This window comes from Melanostigma gelatinosum (assembly GCF_949748355.1).
Source record: "Melanostigma gelatinosum genome assembly, chromosome: 22".
NCBI lineage: Eukaryota > Metazoa > Chordata > Actinopteri > Perciformes > Zoarcidae > Melanostigma > Melanostigma gelatinosum.
In genome coordinates, this window is record NC_136655.1 from 7,649,275 (window position 1) to 7,665,288 (window position 16,014).

Below are 16,014 nucleotides of genomic sequence, written 5' to 3' on the forward strand. Positions count from 1 at the left end.
AAATGTTTTCATATGCAACTACTCTGGGGTCCACTGCTGTTGGAGCCCAACATCTTGTAGACGCAAGTGTTCTGCCTGATGCGAATCCTGTATGTTACTTTAAAGTAGTTGCATAATTAAATATTACTTGTTGGAGATAAAGTTCCGCTCGAAAAAAAGTAAAAAAATAAGGTTACCTGTCTCTTTAGTGACTCTGCTAAATAACGTCTCCCTGATGCATTCCACAAGCGAGGCAGTATGGAGACCTTTTCACTCTCAATGGCCAAACTCTTTCTATGTCTCCTGCAGAAACGTGACCAGCTACCGAACACAAATCAACAAAACACAACGAATAAACGAACATGACACAGATATTTAAACCTAAAACAAAACATAGAAGTCATTAGCACAGCGAAAGACATACATCATGAATTCATACAGAAAACCGTAAAAAGTTAAGTCAACAAAACATTTTGGGGATTTATGGGCCAACACACCACATTAGAGGCTAATATAATAATATTTATCTGCATCATACCCAGGTATAAGATAACACACGATAAATATAGGTTTATCTCCAGCCAATTATAAATTGAGAGGGGACAACAGTTGGGGAGCAATATGCAATGGAAGCCAAATTCTTGTGACAAAAAAATCGAAATATTTCAGTGCATGAATGAGGACACTTAAGTGAACACCATGCAAAGCAAACAGACCGACCTTCTTTTGTGAACGAGGGAGTGCCAATCAAACGGATTCCTCATCAACATGTGACGATTGCTAAGTTTATAACAGAAGGACTCTTTGGCGGTGACATCATTTTCATGTTATGGTGACACAGCAGCCATTGCATATTGCTGACATTTGAGGAAAAACATAAGGACACAAATATGGGAGAAGGGATGGATGAAAGGAAAGGAGAAGGAGGGAAGTATTTTAAGAAAGTGTGAAAGACTTTCCATCAATAGCACTGGATGGAGAGATGGAAGGAGCGATGAAAGGGTGAGGAGGAGGGGGAGAGATAGCAGCGTCTTTTTGTTTAATCCCTTGTACGTTATAATCCCTTTGGGCAAATCGTCCATTTTAGAGAGAAAGAGAGGGGAGGGAGGCCAGAGGGGATCCGATAAGGGAAATAAAGTGCAGGAGTCTGAAGTTTTCAGTCCTTAGATGACATTTTGGAGTCCTTGACAGGAGACATGGTTCTCTGAGATAGTGCTTCCATGCCATAGTTGCAAACATTCACCTTTCAGGGGTGAACTCAGTCGGAAAATGAGCTCTGAACAAAGAATATTTGTCTTAAAGCAAAGTCTGTGGTCCTTTAAAATCTCAATAACTTCATCAAAACAATTGTGAATACTGTTCTGAACCAGCACAGCTGGAAGCGTAGGACAAGAAATACCAGAACGTTTGCTTGGCCGCTTTCTTTCACCACGATAAGTGGCTTTTTGAGCCGTCCACATAATTTAACAAGCATCATGTCAGCAAGAGCCTTATTCTGAGCAAAAGTGAAAGACACAGCAGATTCAAATTGCAGTTAAAATGGTTTGTTCCCCTTTGAACTGAACTGATACGATTCATGTAAAATCACATACACAGCTCCAGTCTGTGACACCTGGTGGATGTTATTGGTCTAGAGAAGATCCAGAGAGAAACAGATCTGGTCCAAATATCTAACTGTTGTCTCTGACCGCATTGTAATTGGAGGAACTACTGGCATTGGAGAGGTTGAGAAAGATACAAACAAAATGAGAGCTGAGCACAACCTAACACAACAACTTCTTCTCATCATTATGAATATTGGTCCAATGGACACCATACATACCGCAAGTCCCTGAAAATTCGATCCAGTTTTACAAATACCGACTGTACACCGCAAGCATCTTGTAACAGCTTAAATGATATGTTTCACACAAGAGGGATTTCTAAATCAGTATTCTCTCAGCCAATATCATGGTAAATGCAGCAGCAGCCAAGAGCAGCAGTAGGTGGTTGGTAGGCGAGTTGGAGGGATGATTGGTAACGAATACTGCAGTGAGAAAGGCTCCAAATAGAAGAGAAAATCAGGGAACAGATAAGGTGTATGTGAAGTGTTCGAGAGAGGGACGGGGAGGGGGAAGGTTAAAAATAGAAAGAGGACAAAGAAAGGACGATAAAAAGTGGGAGAAAGGTGTCAGTTTGAGAGTCCGATTGACAGATACCATAACTGTCTGCGTGCATAAAACAAGCTCTTCAATCCCTGTCTTCTTTGAGCCCTTTGCAATCTTCGCCCCTTCCAACCTCCACATGTCAACCCTCCCCCCCCGTCCCCTCACTCCTCTAGGCCACCGAGGAGATCTGTTTGTCCTCCCTGTCGTCCCCGTCTGCCTCTCCGTCTCCCATCAGTGGCTGCCTCTTCTTCAGCTCTCTCTGGTACTTGGCCATCAGCGAGGCGTAGATGCAGCCGTAAGCCGCGGCTGCAACCATCATGATGCAAACGATGCCGCACACCACGCCGGCAATCACCACGGTGCCGATGGCGCGGCGCACGCTCACCGGCTTATAACGGGCGCGGACACAATCCGGTGGGGCCTCTCCGCCTCCACCTCCTCCTCCCCCTCCTCCTCCTCCTCCTCCTCCTCCTCCACCTCTCGTGTTTGAAGAGGAGTCATCAGCAGTGTTGCTGTTGTCAGAGATTGGTGTTGCCCCACTGGGGTTAAGAGCGTTCCTGCTGCAGGGAGGACCGGAACGGGAACCCTCACCTCCTGCTCCCCCGTTCTCATCTTCAAGTTGGAGGCAGTAGTTGAACATTTCCACCGGAACGCCACGGATGTCTCGCCCACGCAGATCCTTCGGTAGCGTGCACTCGACCGCGTCCACCTTCCCCCCTGAAGGAGAGAGAGAGAGAGGCGCAGAGGCAGAAGAGAGGGTCATTTGTAAATGCCTTATGCCTGCAAAGCAGAACCAATTAACTGAGAGAGAAGAAAGGATAGAGTTGGGTGGTTGTGCCAACACTAGGATGAGTCATACATCACTTAACACACACACACACACAGTTTGCTGTGCCCTCTACACTAAGTTAGAGATAGCCTCAACTAAGCCCTTCTATCATTCATGAGATGACATGCCTAGCTTTAGCAGAGCTGTGTGTGGAAGAGCGAAATATCTGCGTCACTAATTCCCACAGGCGGCAGGAGGGTGGGGGATCTACTTTGTTGTCACCACATGCTGAGTTTGTCTTCACGTGTAATATTTGTCTCCAGGTTGCGTGTCGATCGGCAACCTCAGGTACATAAAGCGACGTAAACAGCGACATGAAGGCGAAGGATAAGAGGAAGACAGAATGGGCAAAGTGATATTTAGGCCCCGGATGCTTTTTTTTCTCGGCGTGCTACAAATGAATTCCCCTTGCAAACGGAGCTCGCTCTCCAAATATCCCAGTCGTGTGTGCTTGAAGCAGCAGATAGAAGTCAACACGGGCTGCTGTCAGCGAGCATTTCACACATGTTCGGTGCTTTGTCTTACTTTCTACAACACACATCGTGCATCGTCTACCCATCCAACAGCGACTGTCATGCTTTCATGTTCCACTACGAAATGTCTCCTTGTAATTTCCTTTGCTGCTCTTATTATTTAATCATATATCTGCCGTGTGTTTGCTGGACTGAGCTGGAGAGTTGGGGACCGAGCAGAAGGCGGCAAGGAGGAGAATGGAGCAGGAAAGAGATGCTTCATTAGCCGGGCAGCTGAGGCCCAAGGCGCTGAGGTGAATGTAGATTTTTACACACGATGAGAGAGCGGAGAGCAGCTGTGGTTATCTGATGTATTAACAGCCCGCAGAGAAACGTGGTGCACATACTGAGCGTGGAAATGTGCATTTCACTCGCCGACGCAGTTGTATTGTGTCGCTAGAAGCACAGGCCAACAGAAGCACACACCTAGCTGTCTCTGGTGAACTAGAATTCCCCTCAAATGCACCCTTTCAATGCTCCTGTAGCATACATTTCAACTTCTACCTCTGTACAGCAGCCACTCCATCCAGTGTTTGAAGTCGCGGAGGTTGCAGTCACACTCCCAGGGGTTATGTCCCAGTTCCAGGTGTCGTAGGTTAGCAAGTGGCTCAAACGCTGCCCTCTCCAGACCATGAAGCCGGTTACCCGCCAGAGACAGCCACCTGTGAAATAATTCAAATAAAATGAATTCACTTTTATTCACTCCAACAAATAAGATAACCGTACCATTGTGGCACTGATTCCAAAAACCAGGCAACCACGAAATGACCACTTAATTGTATATTGATGGTGATATCACATACTGTGTTAAAGTTTGCAAGTTGTAATTAAAAACTGCATGCATGAAAAGGTCTGTCTGAAGTAATGCTGAACAAACAGGTCATTGAATGTCATTTTTCATACATTTGGCACATTTTGACAGACTGTACATTGTCGGGGCACATTGATTGAAACATGCCAGTGTACAGAGTGTGTGCTGATGTCTACCTGAGGCTCTGCAGCTCATCCAGTACCCCCCGAGGAACAGAGGACAGGCCATTCAGGGACAGATCCAGACTCTGAAGACCCCCCAAACCCTGTCGAAACATCGAAACAATCTTTGCTCATACAGTACGGCATCGTACACTACATTTCCCTCATGTCGTATTAGTATTATCGGCTTCTTTCACCGTTGCCAAGGAGCACAGCAAGCGTCGCTCGATGGGCTTATCTTGTTTGATTTAGGGTCCCGGGTGAAGTCATGACACAAGCTCATCCTGCAGGCGGCTTTGGTTCAAATAAAAATGGACGAGAGTGTTAAGCAAACGAGTTACTACAAATGTACCGCCTGGACGGGATCCCAGTCATGTAGATCTGCTTAGGGTTGGCTCGACTCCCAGCAGAGCCTTAGTCGGGAGGTGAAACAGTGTATCAGTAGTGGTGTCAGCTTCTTTCTCTGTTCAGATGCTTCAGTATTTTGCTGGATTGGCTCATCTGATGGCATCTCAAATACAGTGCATGAGGTCCTGCGTGATTCTTAGCTTGAATACGGCGTCAGTGAGCTTCTTATAGACTGTACCATGTGTGGTGTTGTACCTGGAAGAGATCTCTTTCCATTACTGTCAGCGAGTTGTTGTGCAGAGTCAGTCTCGTCAGGTTGGACATGTCTCTGAATAATCCAGCGGGTAAATTATCCAGGTAGTTATTAGAGAGGTCCAGTTCCTAAAATACACACACATACAAAGTGCATGATTTATTTACATACACATTTGCATTGCAGACACCACATTGCTGATGCTTTTCTTTTTTAAGTGGACAGTGAGATTCTGTGACTCGTTTCAAGAGAATTACCGGTAATGCATACATCCTGGATGCATCTTTAAAAAAATGACGAACTGCTACAAAACTTTAACGTGAACTTAAAACTTTCACACATTTCATACTTTAAGCTGGCGCTCCTCTGCAGAGTAATTCACATAAAGTGCAATGGTAGGTTAAGTGTAAAGATCTCCATATATCACCAATGCAACAAACTGTTGCTCAGCAGTGTCGAAATAAATTGCCTTTTTTGCTGGTGCAGTCGCTATCGATCATTTCTAGCGCCTATATTAATAAATAGCAACTTGGCTGTGCTTTGCACACAATATGCTCATGATGAGGAGTCCTGCAAAACTTTGAAAATGTCAGCTTTTCTTAACTTTTCTTTTCGACTGAGAGCAGATGTTGTCTGCAGTTTGCTCAATGTGAGCCTCACCAGATAGACTCACTTGTTCTCCTTCGGGCTATTCAGTGTGCCAGGTCAGTGCAGAAAACACTGTGCTTGCCACGGTACACAACAATGCAACCAACAAACACAAACAAATTCCACTGACAACAATATAGAAAAATGTGCTGCAGACCTCCAGAGAGGAGAGGTTAGCGAAGGCAGAGGCTCCCAGCGAGGCGAGCTTGTTGTTGGCTAGCAGGAGGGAGCGGCTCCCTGGAGGCAGGAGGTGAAGGGGGGGCAGGGAGGAGAGAGCCCGGCCCCCGCAGTCCACCACCAGACCGTCTGAGTCGCAGAGACAGGGAGGAGGGCAGGAGGTGGCTGCCGACAGCAGCGTCGCCAGGAGGCAGAGGACACGGCGGAAGACTTGAGGAAGAGAAAGAGGAGCAAAGAGACAAAACATGATTATTCTTTTGCAGTGAATTATCTTTTCTCAGTGTGGAAACTAATCAGGAGGATGTGTAGGAAGCACCGCAGAGAAAGTGGGAGAAATAAGTCAACACATAAAGAGGAATCATTTTAAAGATGCAGCGCTTTTAAGTGGAAATCAGTTTCTCGGTTTGCACTGTTAGACACATGGTCAATAGCTGTCGGTCATTTGCGGAACCTTTTGTTCGATGCAATGTTAGTCGAAGAGAAATCATTAGAAAGTAGAACCAGAACCATCCCTTTCCACAGAAGCTTTTAGTGTGTGTGTGTGTGTTTGTGAGCATCTCACAGACGTCTGAGTGACACTCGTGAGCGAAATCTCTTCTGTTTTATTTCATTTTGGACTGATTGTTTTCCCGCAGACCGTAATCATTTCATCATTTCATCATTTCCACTCATAACTTTCTCTCTTCTCCTCTTCCATCGTGTTTCTGTTTGTCATTTTTTTGCACCTTTTCCGTCTTAACTTGTATCCATCCTCCTTTTCATTCATTCCTTTTCACATTTATCTCTCTCTCTGTCTGTCTGTCTTTGCATCCGTCTGTCCCTCTCTCCACTGCACTCCAATTGTCTCTCGCCCCCTGTAGTCTCTTTATCTTTCTCATTCTCCTTCACGTCGAGCCTCTTGGCACTGCTCTGTATTCCCTCAGTGTCTCGTTACAGTGGCTGACTTAGTTTCCGTCCAATGGCTTATCAGCACGACTTACGCTTTATCTCTGTGTGTATGTCTAAATGTGTGTGTGTGTGTGTGTGTGTGGGCATATGCTCGTGCGCCTGTGCGAGCGGGTGTGAGCTCAGCACCAACAAAGCGTGATATTAAGAAAACTACTCTGTCTAAACTCCAGACACAGACACAGCACTTTTTACTTCCTGACAAGACTCTGCTTCGCCAGCAGATTTCCTCACTTGCATCATCTGCATATTATTAGCATCTCAGCGTGCCATTGCCTTTTGTCACACTATGTCTCATCCTCTCCGTCTTGTTGTATTTTCGCTCTCTCTGTTAGTCCATCTGTTGCTCTCTAAATTCGCTTTTCGTCCTCTCACTCACATTCAAGACTCCATTGCCTTTCACGATATCGCCTGGGTGGCTCTGATAGTGATGAAACTCTGTGAAATAGCCTTTTACTGGCCACTCCACATTGTGATATGTTAAAAAACAACAAAGAAAAACACCTGATGAACATCAGAAGACAGGAGGGATTACGTCAGGATCTCCGTTTCTCACCACTGATAAGATACGAAGCTTAAAATGTCGCAGTGAGAAAGAGAGTTGAGAGGATGCTTTATAAGTCCAATTAAAATCCTGCTTTATTCCCTTTAAACTGCTCATAAATAGGAAATTACACCACTGGATAGACAGTGAACTTAATTAATGATAAAGGATGGGTAGCGCATCCAGAATGGAAATATGAATGATTTATCACCTCTTAAGCCCATCCAGATATTATTAAAGGGACAGTTTGACATTTTGGGAACTACATTTTGGGAAATATGCAGCTGTACTCCACAGCTGGTTAGCTTAGCTCAGCTGGAGGCAAGGACGAACAGCTAGGCAGACACCAGGAAATAACTCTCGCCATATGCTGTTTTTTGTGCAGAAACAAGATAAGACATTTTAACCTGTGAGTTCAAGAGCCATGTTAGCTGTCCAGTCTTTATGCTAAGCTAACCGGCTGCTGACTTTAGCTTCATGTTTTTTCGCACAGACACGAGAGTGGTGTCAACCTTCCCATCGAACTCTCAAGAAAGTGAATACGTGCATTTCCCAAAATGGAAAATTGCAAGAGCAGCCATTTCTCAACAATTGCTATTTAGATTTGAAATCATATAACTGGAAGACTGGCAGTTCAATTTGTACTGAATTTTAAAAAAAAGATGTGTACATCAACTCCCCAGGGTAATTATGTGTATCATTTGTAACAGCAAATACAAAATATAAGTGCGCAGAATAAATATTTAGAGATTCATTTGATCAAATGTTTCTCATAATCTCGATACTTGGAAGTTTCCATGAGCAGCATACATTTTACGACATCACACTTTATGGACACCTCTGGAAACCACATTGTATCGTTCTGTGAACACACGCTGACAGTGGTCTGCAAATGTCATCGGTTTTCTCAGACATGCAGAACATGACCTCCCTCCACCAGAACAATGACCCATTTTGTAATCTGAACCAAAAGGGTTCGGAAAGTAAAGGCTGCGGCCTTGTAACGGAGGTCAGCGCGTGACCTCTCTGCTGTTCCTGTATCCATTATCCTCTCTGCTCCAACCGCCAGTATAATCCTAATCTCTGGGGGGAAAATTAACGCCACTTCATAAACGGATGAAAGGAGAGATTTTGAAGTATCCTGAAGCGTCCTGTGCTGGTGGAAAAGCTTCAGAGGGCCAATCCTTCACTGCAGCAGCTCAGGAGCAATCTGGAAGGATTTTTGCTGCATAGTTGCTGTGAATTTGGCCAGCACAGGTTTGAAAAGGTGCAGCGGTGCAGGAGGATTTGTGAGGACGATGGAGCTCAGAGGTAGAAGCACCGTTGTACAAGTGAGAGAGAAAGAGAGCTGGGGGGGAGAGAGAGAAACTGATATGTTGCTGCTTCTCCCTCATAGCATGTCACGTTTCACCTTTCATCTCTCTCAGCTTTCTCTGTGGGCAAAGGTATTCTTTTTATCCCCTCATTCTTCCGTTCCTCTCTCCTCACCGCAACCCCTCTTCTCCCTCTCTTAACTGCACATTATGACTCCCCCTCACCCCCTCCCGCCCTCCCTCGGTGCTGAAGCCTATATCTTCCAACATTCATGAGTGGTTTTTGCTGCTCTCGTGGAGGAGGTAGTTGTTGTTTTGGCTTATTTTAGCTGCTCCAAATCCTCTCTGCTGCTGTGCTCCACGCAGCCAAAGCAGAGGGGAAACATTTAGCCACCGTCAGTGGAAGATAGGGAGGTTCAGTCCAAATAAGTGCTTCTGTGCGGTTTAATTCAGTCCTAACAGACTTCAGACTGAATATTTTCTAAGAATCCCCAAACACATAAAACCCTAAAAGTGCTGACGTTTTGGGCAAATGTAGGCTGGCAGCGATGGTAAACAAACTGAGACACGCCATTAAAATGCAACACCATCTTCCCGTTTGATTGAAGCAAGACTTCTGAGGCAACTCTTACAGCAGCGGTTGCCCAGTCGACTCACAACACCCCCAACTAGTTGCCACAAGTAGTAGTGTATAGGTATATGAAGAGTCATATGACTCCTGTAAACGTGGTGATGTTTGACAGTGTCTCCTAGGCAACACCGCTGAACAACTCCGGGGCCTCAGCTGTCTATAAGTTTATATCCACTGGACACTGGACCCCGCTGTGATGTCATCCCCACGGGCACCTCCGTAATTGAGCACAGTTGCATGTTACCAGGGGCCAAGCTGTTTTCCATGCAGGCGACAGACTCTCTGCTATCTTATTACGAGAGCGACCAGCTGTCCTCTCTGCCACCGGCTCACTGGCCGGTGTTTCTTCACTCTTTAATGTTTCACACCGTCCTCTGTGCAGAAGTCTGATCCAAAGAGTTAATATTTGACTCCTGGGAGCTAAATTACCTTAAATGTGGAGTACAACTCCCGCGTGTCCACAGTGGGCATTGTTGTTGGGGGAACATGCAGTCAGTCAACAGAAGCGTTTAAATGATTTGATTATTTTTCGTTTTGTTTTGCGTTTCTGTCTAAGGCTTCGTATAAGAGGTATAAAAGAACACATAAAACTTAACACATAAAACACATAAAACACATAAAACTTGCAGATGAGGTTGTAGTACTCCTTCAAAATCTTGGTTTTTATACTTTATTTCTTAGCCCCGATGGCATTACTTCCGATATTTCTCTCTATTTCTGTCTACGTCTTTCTCCCCCCTCTGTTTACTCTCTCATCCTCCATTTCTCTCCCACCTACTCGCTCTCTCTGTCTCCCCCATCCATTTCTCCCGTGATGAATCCTGCATCGGTAAGACAGAATCATTATTTTGACTTGGAGGGGTGAGTGGATAAAATGTAGGCTGAGCTGCCTCCGTAATTCATGCTATCTGTATCAATTTGTTGTGACACAGATGCATACCCACACACACACACACACACACTCAAAGGCATGGCCCATGGGAGAGTTTGACATGCAATGACATTGTTGTTGTGATCGTGGCTATTAATTAGCGGGAGTGACAGGTAAGACCAAGCGAGGGAGCGATAAAGGGACACGAACAAAGGAGAAAGAGGTGATGGAAAACAAAACGATCAGTAAAGCATCGTTTGAGGTCAGATTCAGCAAATCCACAGTTACATATTTTCTACTGCAACACCATGTCTTTAGCGGATGTGGCATTGCTGTCTGCTGACCGCTCAACTGGGCCCCAGTCCAAGGCGGGGGATACATTCAGAATTTGGAGAGAAAATGAAGGATGCTTGGCTTTTGAGAGGAGAAAGCAAGTCCCGCTTGCAGACATGCCGGTTTCTGCATGCGTCGTGTCCAGCTGGAGCTAGTCCAAATCCTACATGACGCTGGAAGCCAAGCTGGCGTAAAAATCACCACGACAACAAACTATTCGTTAATTCTTATCATAAGCCGCCACTGAGGAGGTCAGGGGTCAAAGCCACAGCGCCCTGATAAGAGATAATGTTTCTGTGTTCCTAGAGAGAGCAATGCTATAAACCGTTGTAGGAGAGAGGACAAAATAAACGCTTGTGGGGAATAATTTCAAGAGAAAAATCCAAGTGTGTCCCTCAGTACAGAAACCTTGTTGTTGACTGTGGAATTAACGTGAGTACCTGTGATCCAAATAACTTTCAATTGCATTAAAATGGCTATTGATTACATACTTGGATTGGCCAGATGCTTTGGATAGTTTGCCAACAAGCTGTCATTTCAGTTTCTATTTAACTCCGAGTCTCATGTAACACAAAGGGATTAGGCTCCACTCCAAACCTAATGCTTCACACACACACACTCGCACTCACACACACTTTGTCACACTGCTGTGGTTTCATGCCAAACCCAACATCCCAGCGGGGTTGAAAAGTTCCACCAGCTACTAACCACCCGGTGATGACTTTGGGTTGTTGGTACCTTCTCACAGCTGACCGATGTCTTTAAAGAGTTCAACTCAAACTGGTGAAACAGGGAATGCATCCAACCAATGTAAGGGCCTGGCAGCTGCTGCAGGCAGACACAGTGTAGTTTTGTCTGTGTAACCCCGTGGCTCTCTTCCAAACATTATGCTATACTCGCTTAGACACTGCACTGTATTAGAGCCGTGCTCAAGGCATAATGCCACAACCTAAGTCACCGTATTATGGCTCCATTCCACTCCAAATGTTGTACCCTCAGTCAGTGCATTAGGGTCTCTATTCGAAGCCAAATCCTCCCTCCTCTCACCCCCCCCATCTCTGTCACTTTCTCCGTCGCTCTGATGAGTATGTGGTCAGTTAATCTGCCGGCTTTGTTTGGGTCTCCAACAAGATGCACATACGCCCGCACGGTGCGACCAGATAAGCTAGAGTGTGTGTTTATGTGTGAATAGGAATGAATTCATGGCTCTTGGTTTGCAAATGTGTGTGTATGTGTTGTGCGAGATGGTGGGGGGGCCTGGAGGCACCATATGGTCTCTGTGTCGCTCATAGACCTCTCTGTTCTCCTCTCTCGCCTCCTCCCTCCTTCATCCTTTCTTTTTCATCACTGTCTTCTCTCTCTCACTGCGCCTCTTTGATCTCGCATCTCTCTTCCTCCTCTCCGCTCCCCACTGTTTCAATCGTTTTGGCTCGCTTCCTGTTTCACTCTTTCTGTCACTTCGTTTCATATCCTCGCCCTCTATTTTTTTTTTTAAAAGCTCTTATTGTCTTATTCTGTGGTGTTATGTCACTTTTAAGCTCTTTTAACCATGGCTGATATTTGGGTACCACTTTATCTTTTCATAACCTGACAAAAGGTTTTTAGTAGTGGCGTAGATCTAAAGTATCAACATCTTCCATCGCACTTCCTTTTTTTGGGGGAATTTGCATGAATGAAAAAAACCTGAATTCAAATGAAAATCTTTCCAATGAACATTCACTTTTTTTCCATCTATAGTATAAACCATCTACAAATAATAAAACCACTTGACTGATATAATGTGTTTCAAGTGACAAAGAAATGATGCAATAATCTGCGTTGGAGATACATTTATTAATCATTTGGCTTTGAACAGTATTTTCAAATTGTCTTTTAACACTCGGAAACACCAGCATCTTCCACCACCTCTCAGGAATGTAATATCACTTTCTGCCTCATGCAGGTCACAGCGTTTCATCATAGTTTTAAAGCCATTAGTTGTATTATGGCCAACTCTCGCTGACACTGAAAAATAACACTTCTTCCTCTATTTTTCTTGTTGATCTGTTTTCTGTCATACAGAAAGCTTTTGCTTGAGCCCTGCTGATGAAAGCACACCTGTGTGAATGGAAAGCATCTTTTGTGTCCTTTCTGCCTGTCAAATTCCATTTCTAAATGAACTTCATCAGCATGAGAGGGAAATGCATCCTTGATGATCGGAACTCATTCTCTGTACTGTATTAATCTGACATACACTTTGAAGAGTAATAGCAGAGATCAGAGAGCTTCCAAGCTTTGTGAGAAAAATACAGAGACGGTGAAAAAAGCAAAGGGGAGAGAGGCAGAGAAAACACCTGTGGTTACAATGCTTGGCAGTATTGATTATGCACATTTTGTGTCAAAAAAGAATATTCAATTGGACTGAGACCGTTTTGGCAATATTGTGTTACATTCATGCCAAGAACGTAATTGCACCAAAGGGATGGAACATTTTTGATGACTAACAGAGAATGTTATCGATCCTTATGCCTAAAAGGCTTTAGCAATACTGTTAATACAATAGTTATGTTGACAAAGCTTAATGAAATGCACGGAGAGAGGGAAACTGAGACAGGTAATGCAGTTATGTTGATCTGAATTTAATGCAGGGACGGATGGAAGGATGGAGGAAAGGTAGAGGACAAGTGCGTAGAGAAAAGAAGAGGCATGAGGTGGTGGGGTGGAGATGGAGGGAGACCGAGCGGACCGGAGGGAGGTGTATCTATTGACATAGGTGCTGTGTGGGTGTGTGGAGGGTCTGACGGATAGTGTTGCCCTGTTTAGTGTCTCCGGTGTTACGCGGGTAGTTTGCGGGGGCGTCGACACCTCTGGAACAATAGTACCTCCCCAACAGGAAGACAAAGATGCCTGTTTTCGTGGTCTGTGTTCTTGCAAAGCCATATATTTGCGGCAGAGATCGCAGCATGTGTTCGTGTGTGTATACGTTCGTGTCATATTAAACGTATTACAAGAGAGAGAAAGAATTCAGAAATGAGCTTTCATGTTTGCCGAGCTGAAGAAGTGTCTGGCATCTCTCAGAGAGCAGGATCCATCCCCTCCATTGTCTAATCCACAACACACACACACACACACACATGCACACACACACATGCACACAGCTGTCGTATCTGTTGCTATGCCACCCGACTTCCGACGGATTTTTGTTTTGACTGAGCGCACCCGTGGTATAAGATGGGAAAAGAAAAAGAAATTGTGGGGAAAGAGTGGACGGATAATGAGAGGAAGGTGGAAAACGAGACGGGTGGAAAAGGGAAAGAACAGGGAAGAGCGACATGTGAGAAAAAGACGAGGAACAAGAAGAGATCAATGTGGGGGGATTGGAGAAAGGACAGGAGACGTAACAGGAAAGAAAAGGGAAGCAAAAAGGTCAAATGAATTGGAAAAGAACAAAAAGGCAGATAAATAACCTGCGGGTCTCCCCCCCCATCATTCTCTCCCCGCGTTGTTTGGTTTCCACAGACTGCTGGCTGTATTAATACACACAGTAATGTGGCATTTCACTGGAGGACTTGGCACGTGGCCAAAGCAAGCTCAATGCCCTCAACCTTTTGTGTGTGTGTGTGTGTGTGTGTGTGTGTGTGTGTGTGTGTGTGTGTGTGTGTGTGTGTGTGTGTGTGTGTGTGTGTGTGTGTGTGTCTGGGCATGCTAACATTAGCTGCTGTCAAAACAGACAGTGTTCCTCCTTTCATGTGTCGTTAGGAGTACAAAAGATGGGAACACAATAGAGCAGAGTGGAGTAAGAGCCGAGCGCTTTATTTCTCCTCCTCTTCGTCACTGTTCTTCTCATCTCTCTCTCATCTTTTCAATCAGCTTATGTCGACTCACCGGGTCTGGCCGGGTGGTGGGTGGCAGAGCTGGGTGGGGGCAGGCCGATACCCCCGGGGGGGTGGGTGTGGGGGGGCATGACACAGAGCTCTGCAGCCTTCCTCTGGCTGAGGGGCGGGGCGTCAAGCCACCATGCCTGCGGCCTCCACTAGGGCGCCGACTGCGAAATGCTACAAGAAAACACCTGCGGGGAGAGAGAGAAAACAAATTGAGTGAGAATAGATAGATTTATAGAAGCTTGAGTGAAATAGAGCAATTTTCTCCTACTTGCACCTTCATACTTTTGCAAATCCTACTTCTTTGGCAAAATCACATCAAACTGCTGTTGCACAGGGCTACACACGTGCACACATGCATACACACACACCGTACACGCTAGCAGTAATGAAGGCTAACGCAGCAGGACGCTGTGTGTGCGTGCACGCTCATGTTTGCCAGAAGGCTTCCTTGCATACATTAAAGGTGTATTTCTGTGCGCACGCGGGGGTTTGCACCCTTGCTCCCTTGTGTGCGAATGTATGTGCGCGTATGTGCTTGCGCTCAAGCATCCCAAACAGACCCCCGGCATTTCACAGGCGTAAATACTAGATGAGTGTGTCTTTGGCAGTTTACACACTCGGTTTGCCTTTCCCTCAGACAGACCCCCCACTGCTACTGTCTGGCACAGAGACTGACACACAAAGAAGGGACAAAGCGAGAAATGACACAGGGAGCGAGAGGCGAGGAAAAGGGAGGAGGGGGAGGGAGATAAAAGGTAGGTAAAAAGAGTCATTAACCTGTAAACACAGAGACATATGGATGGAACAAATGTGAAAGGGAAGAGAGAGAATGAATAGGAAGGCTATAACGCAAAGCGCCGTTGCATCTTTTTTTTGAGTATGATTCTGCCAAACTACCCTTGGGCAAGGCAGGAGACGGGAGAGTGCTGCTGACACTCTTTGAACTCCTTGCTGAACAAAGAAAGGTAAACAGCAAGGGACATGTCACCTTGAGAGATCCTGAAATTCTAATATTTTGAGAATGATGGTGTCCAAATGATTCCATAAATTGATATCAGCTGTGAAATCTCGGAGGTTATTCTTCAAAGTATTCGTATTCTTGTCAGGCTATTGGGCTGCAAGTTTAACAAGATAGTTCTATAGTACACAAAACTCTTTGCCTGTGATCCACTGATCTGAAATGTCGTGGAAAATTCTGGTGCACTAGAAACAAGTTGTGTTCCCATTGTGTATCAGTTAGTTGTAATTATATTGTTCGCAGTTGTCATTTTGTTTTCAGCACCAACGTGGTGGATGATTGGTTGTGAATTTTCGATTCTTTTGATAAAAAATAAGTTGGAAAAAAAAAGAGAGCCAGTCCAATTCCAGCAGCGTAATGAAACATATCCCACATGCTTTGAAAAAGACGAGTCTTCTTGTCACTGTTGAGTCATTACAGGGAAAATAGGTTTGACGAGTGGCAAATTGCCACGGGAGAAGGCTCGTTGGAACCTCGGTGCCACATGACTGATGCTCGCTGTTGACTCGCGCCCCCTGGGCCAATCAGTGTAATTTTGAAAATGCTGGAGTGCTGCTGTGAAATGCCGCGTCTTTTTACCCAAAGTATCATCAAAACCCAATCAGCAGAGTGTGAAATATCGCACTAATCT

The 16,014-nt window shown here is 45.2% G+C and overlaps 2 protein-coding genes across 2 annotated transcripts in view; one reads left to right on the forward strand and one right to left on the reverse strand.

Moving 5' to 3' along the window:
* Positions 1-16,014, forward strand: part of cacna2d4a (calcium channel, voltage-dependent, alpha 2/delta subunit 4a) — a gene marked incomplete at its 5' end in the record, with an annotated part of 66,062 nt that overhangs the window by 19,401 nt on the left and 30,647 nt on the right. The gene's annotated exons all lie outside the window — the stretch shown is intronic.
* On the reverse strand, positions 2,296-14,488 carry lrtm2a (leucine-rich repeats and transmembrane domains 2a; the record flags this gene model as incomplete). The annotated part of the gene is made up of 6 exons (XM_079294500.1): positions 14,367-14,488; positions 5,846-6,075; positions 5,043-5,168; positions 4,455-4,543; positions 3,972-4,129; positions 2,296-2,843 (listed from the first exon to the last, which is right to left on the reverse strand). The coding sequence occupies exons 1-6, from the start codon at positions 14,443-14,445 to the stop codon at positions 2,296-2,298; spliced, it is 1,230 nt and encodes a 409-aa protein (XP_079150626.1). The 5' UTR covers positions 14,446-14,488.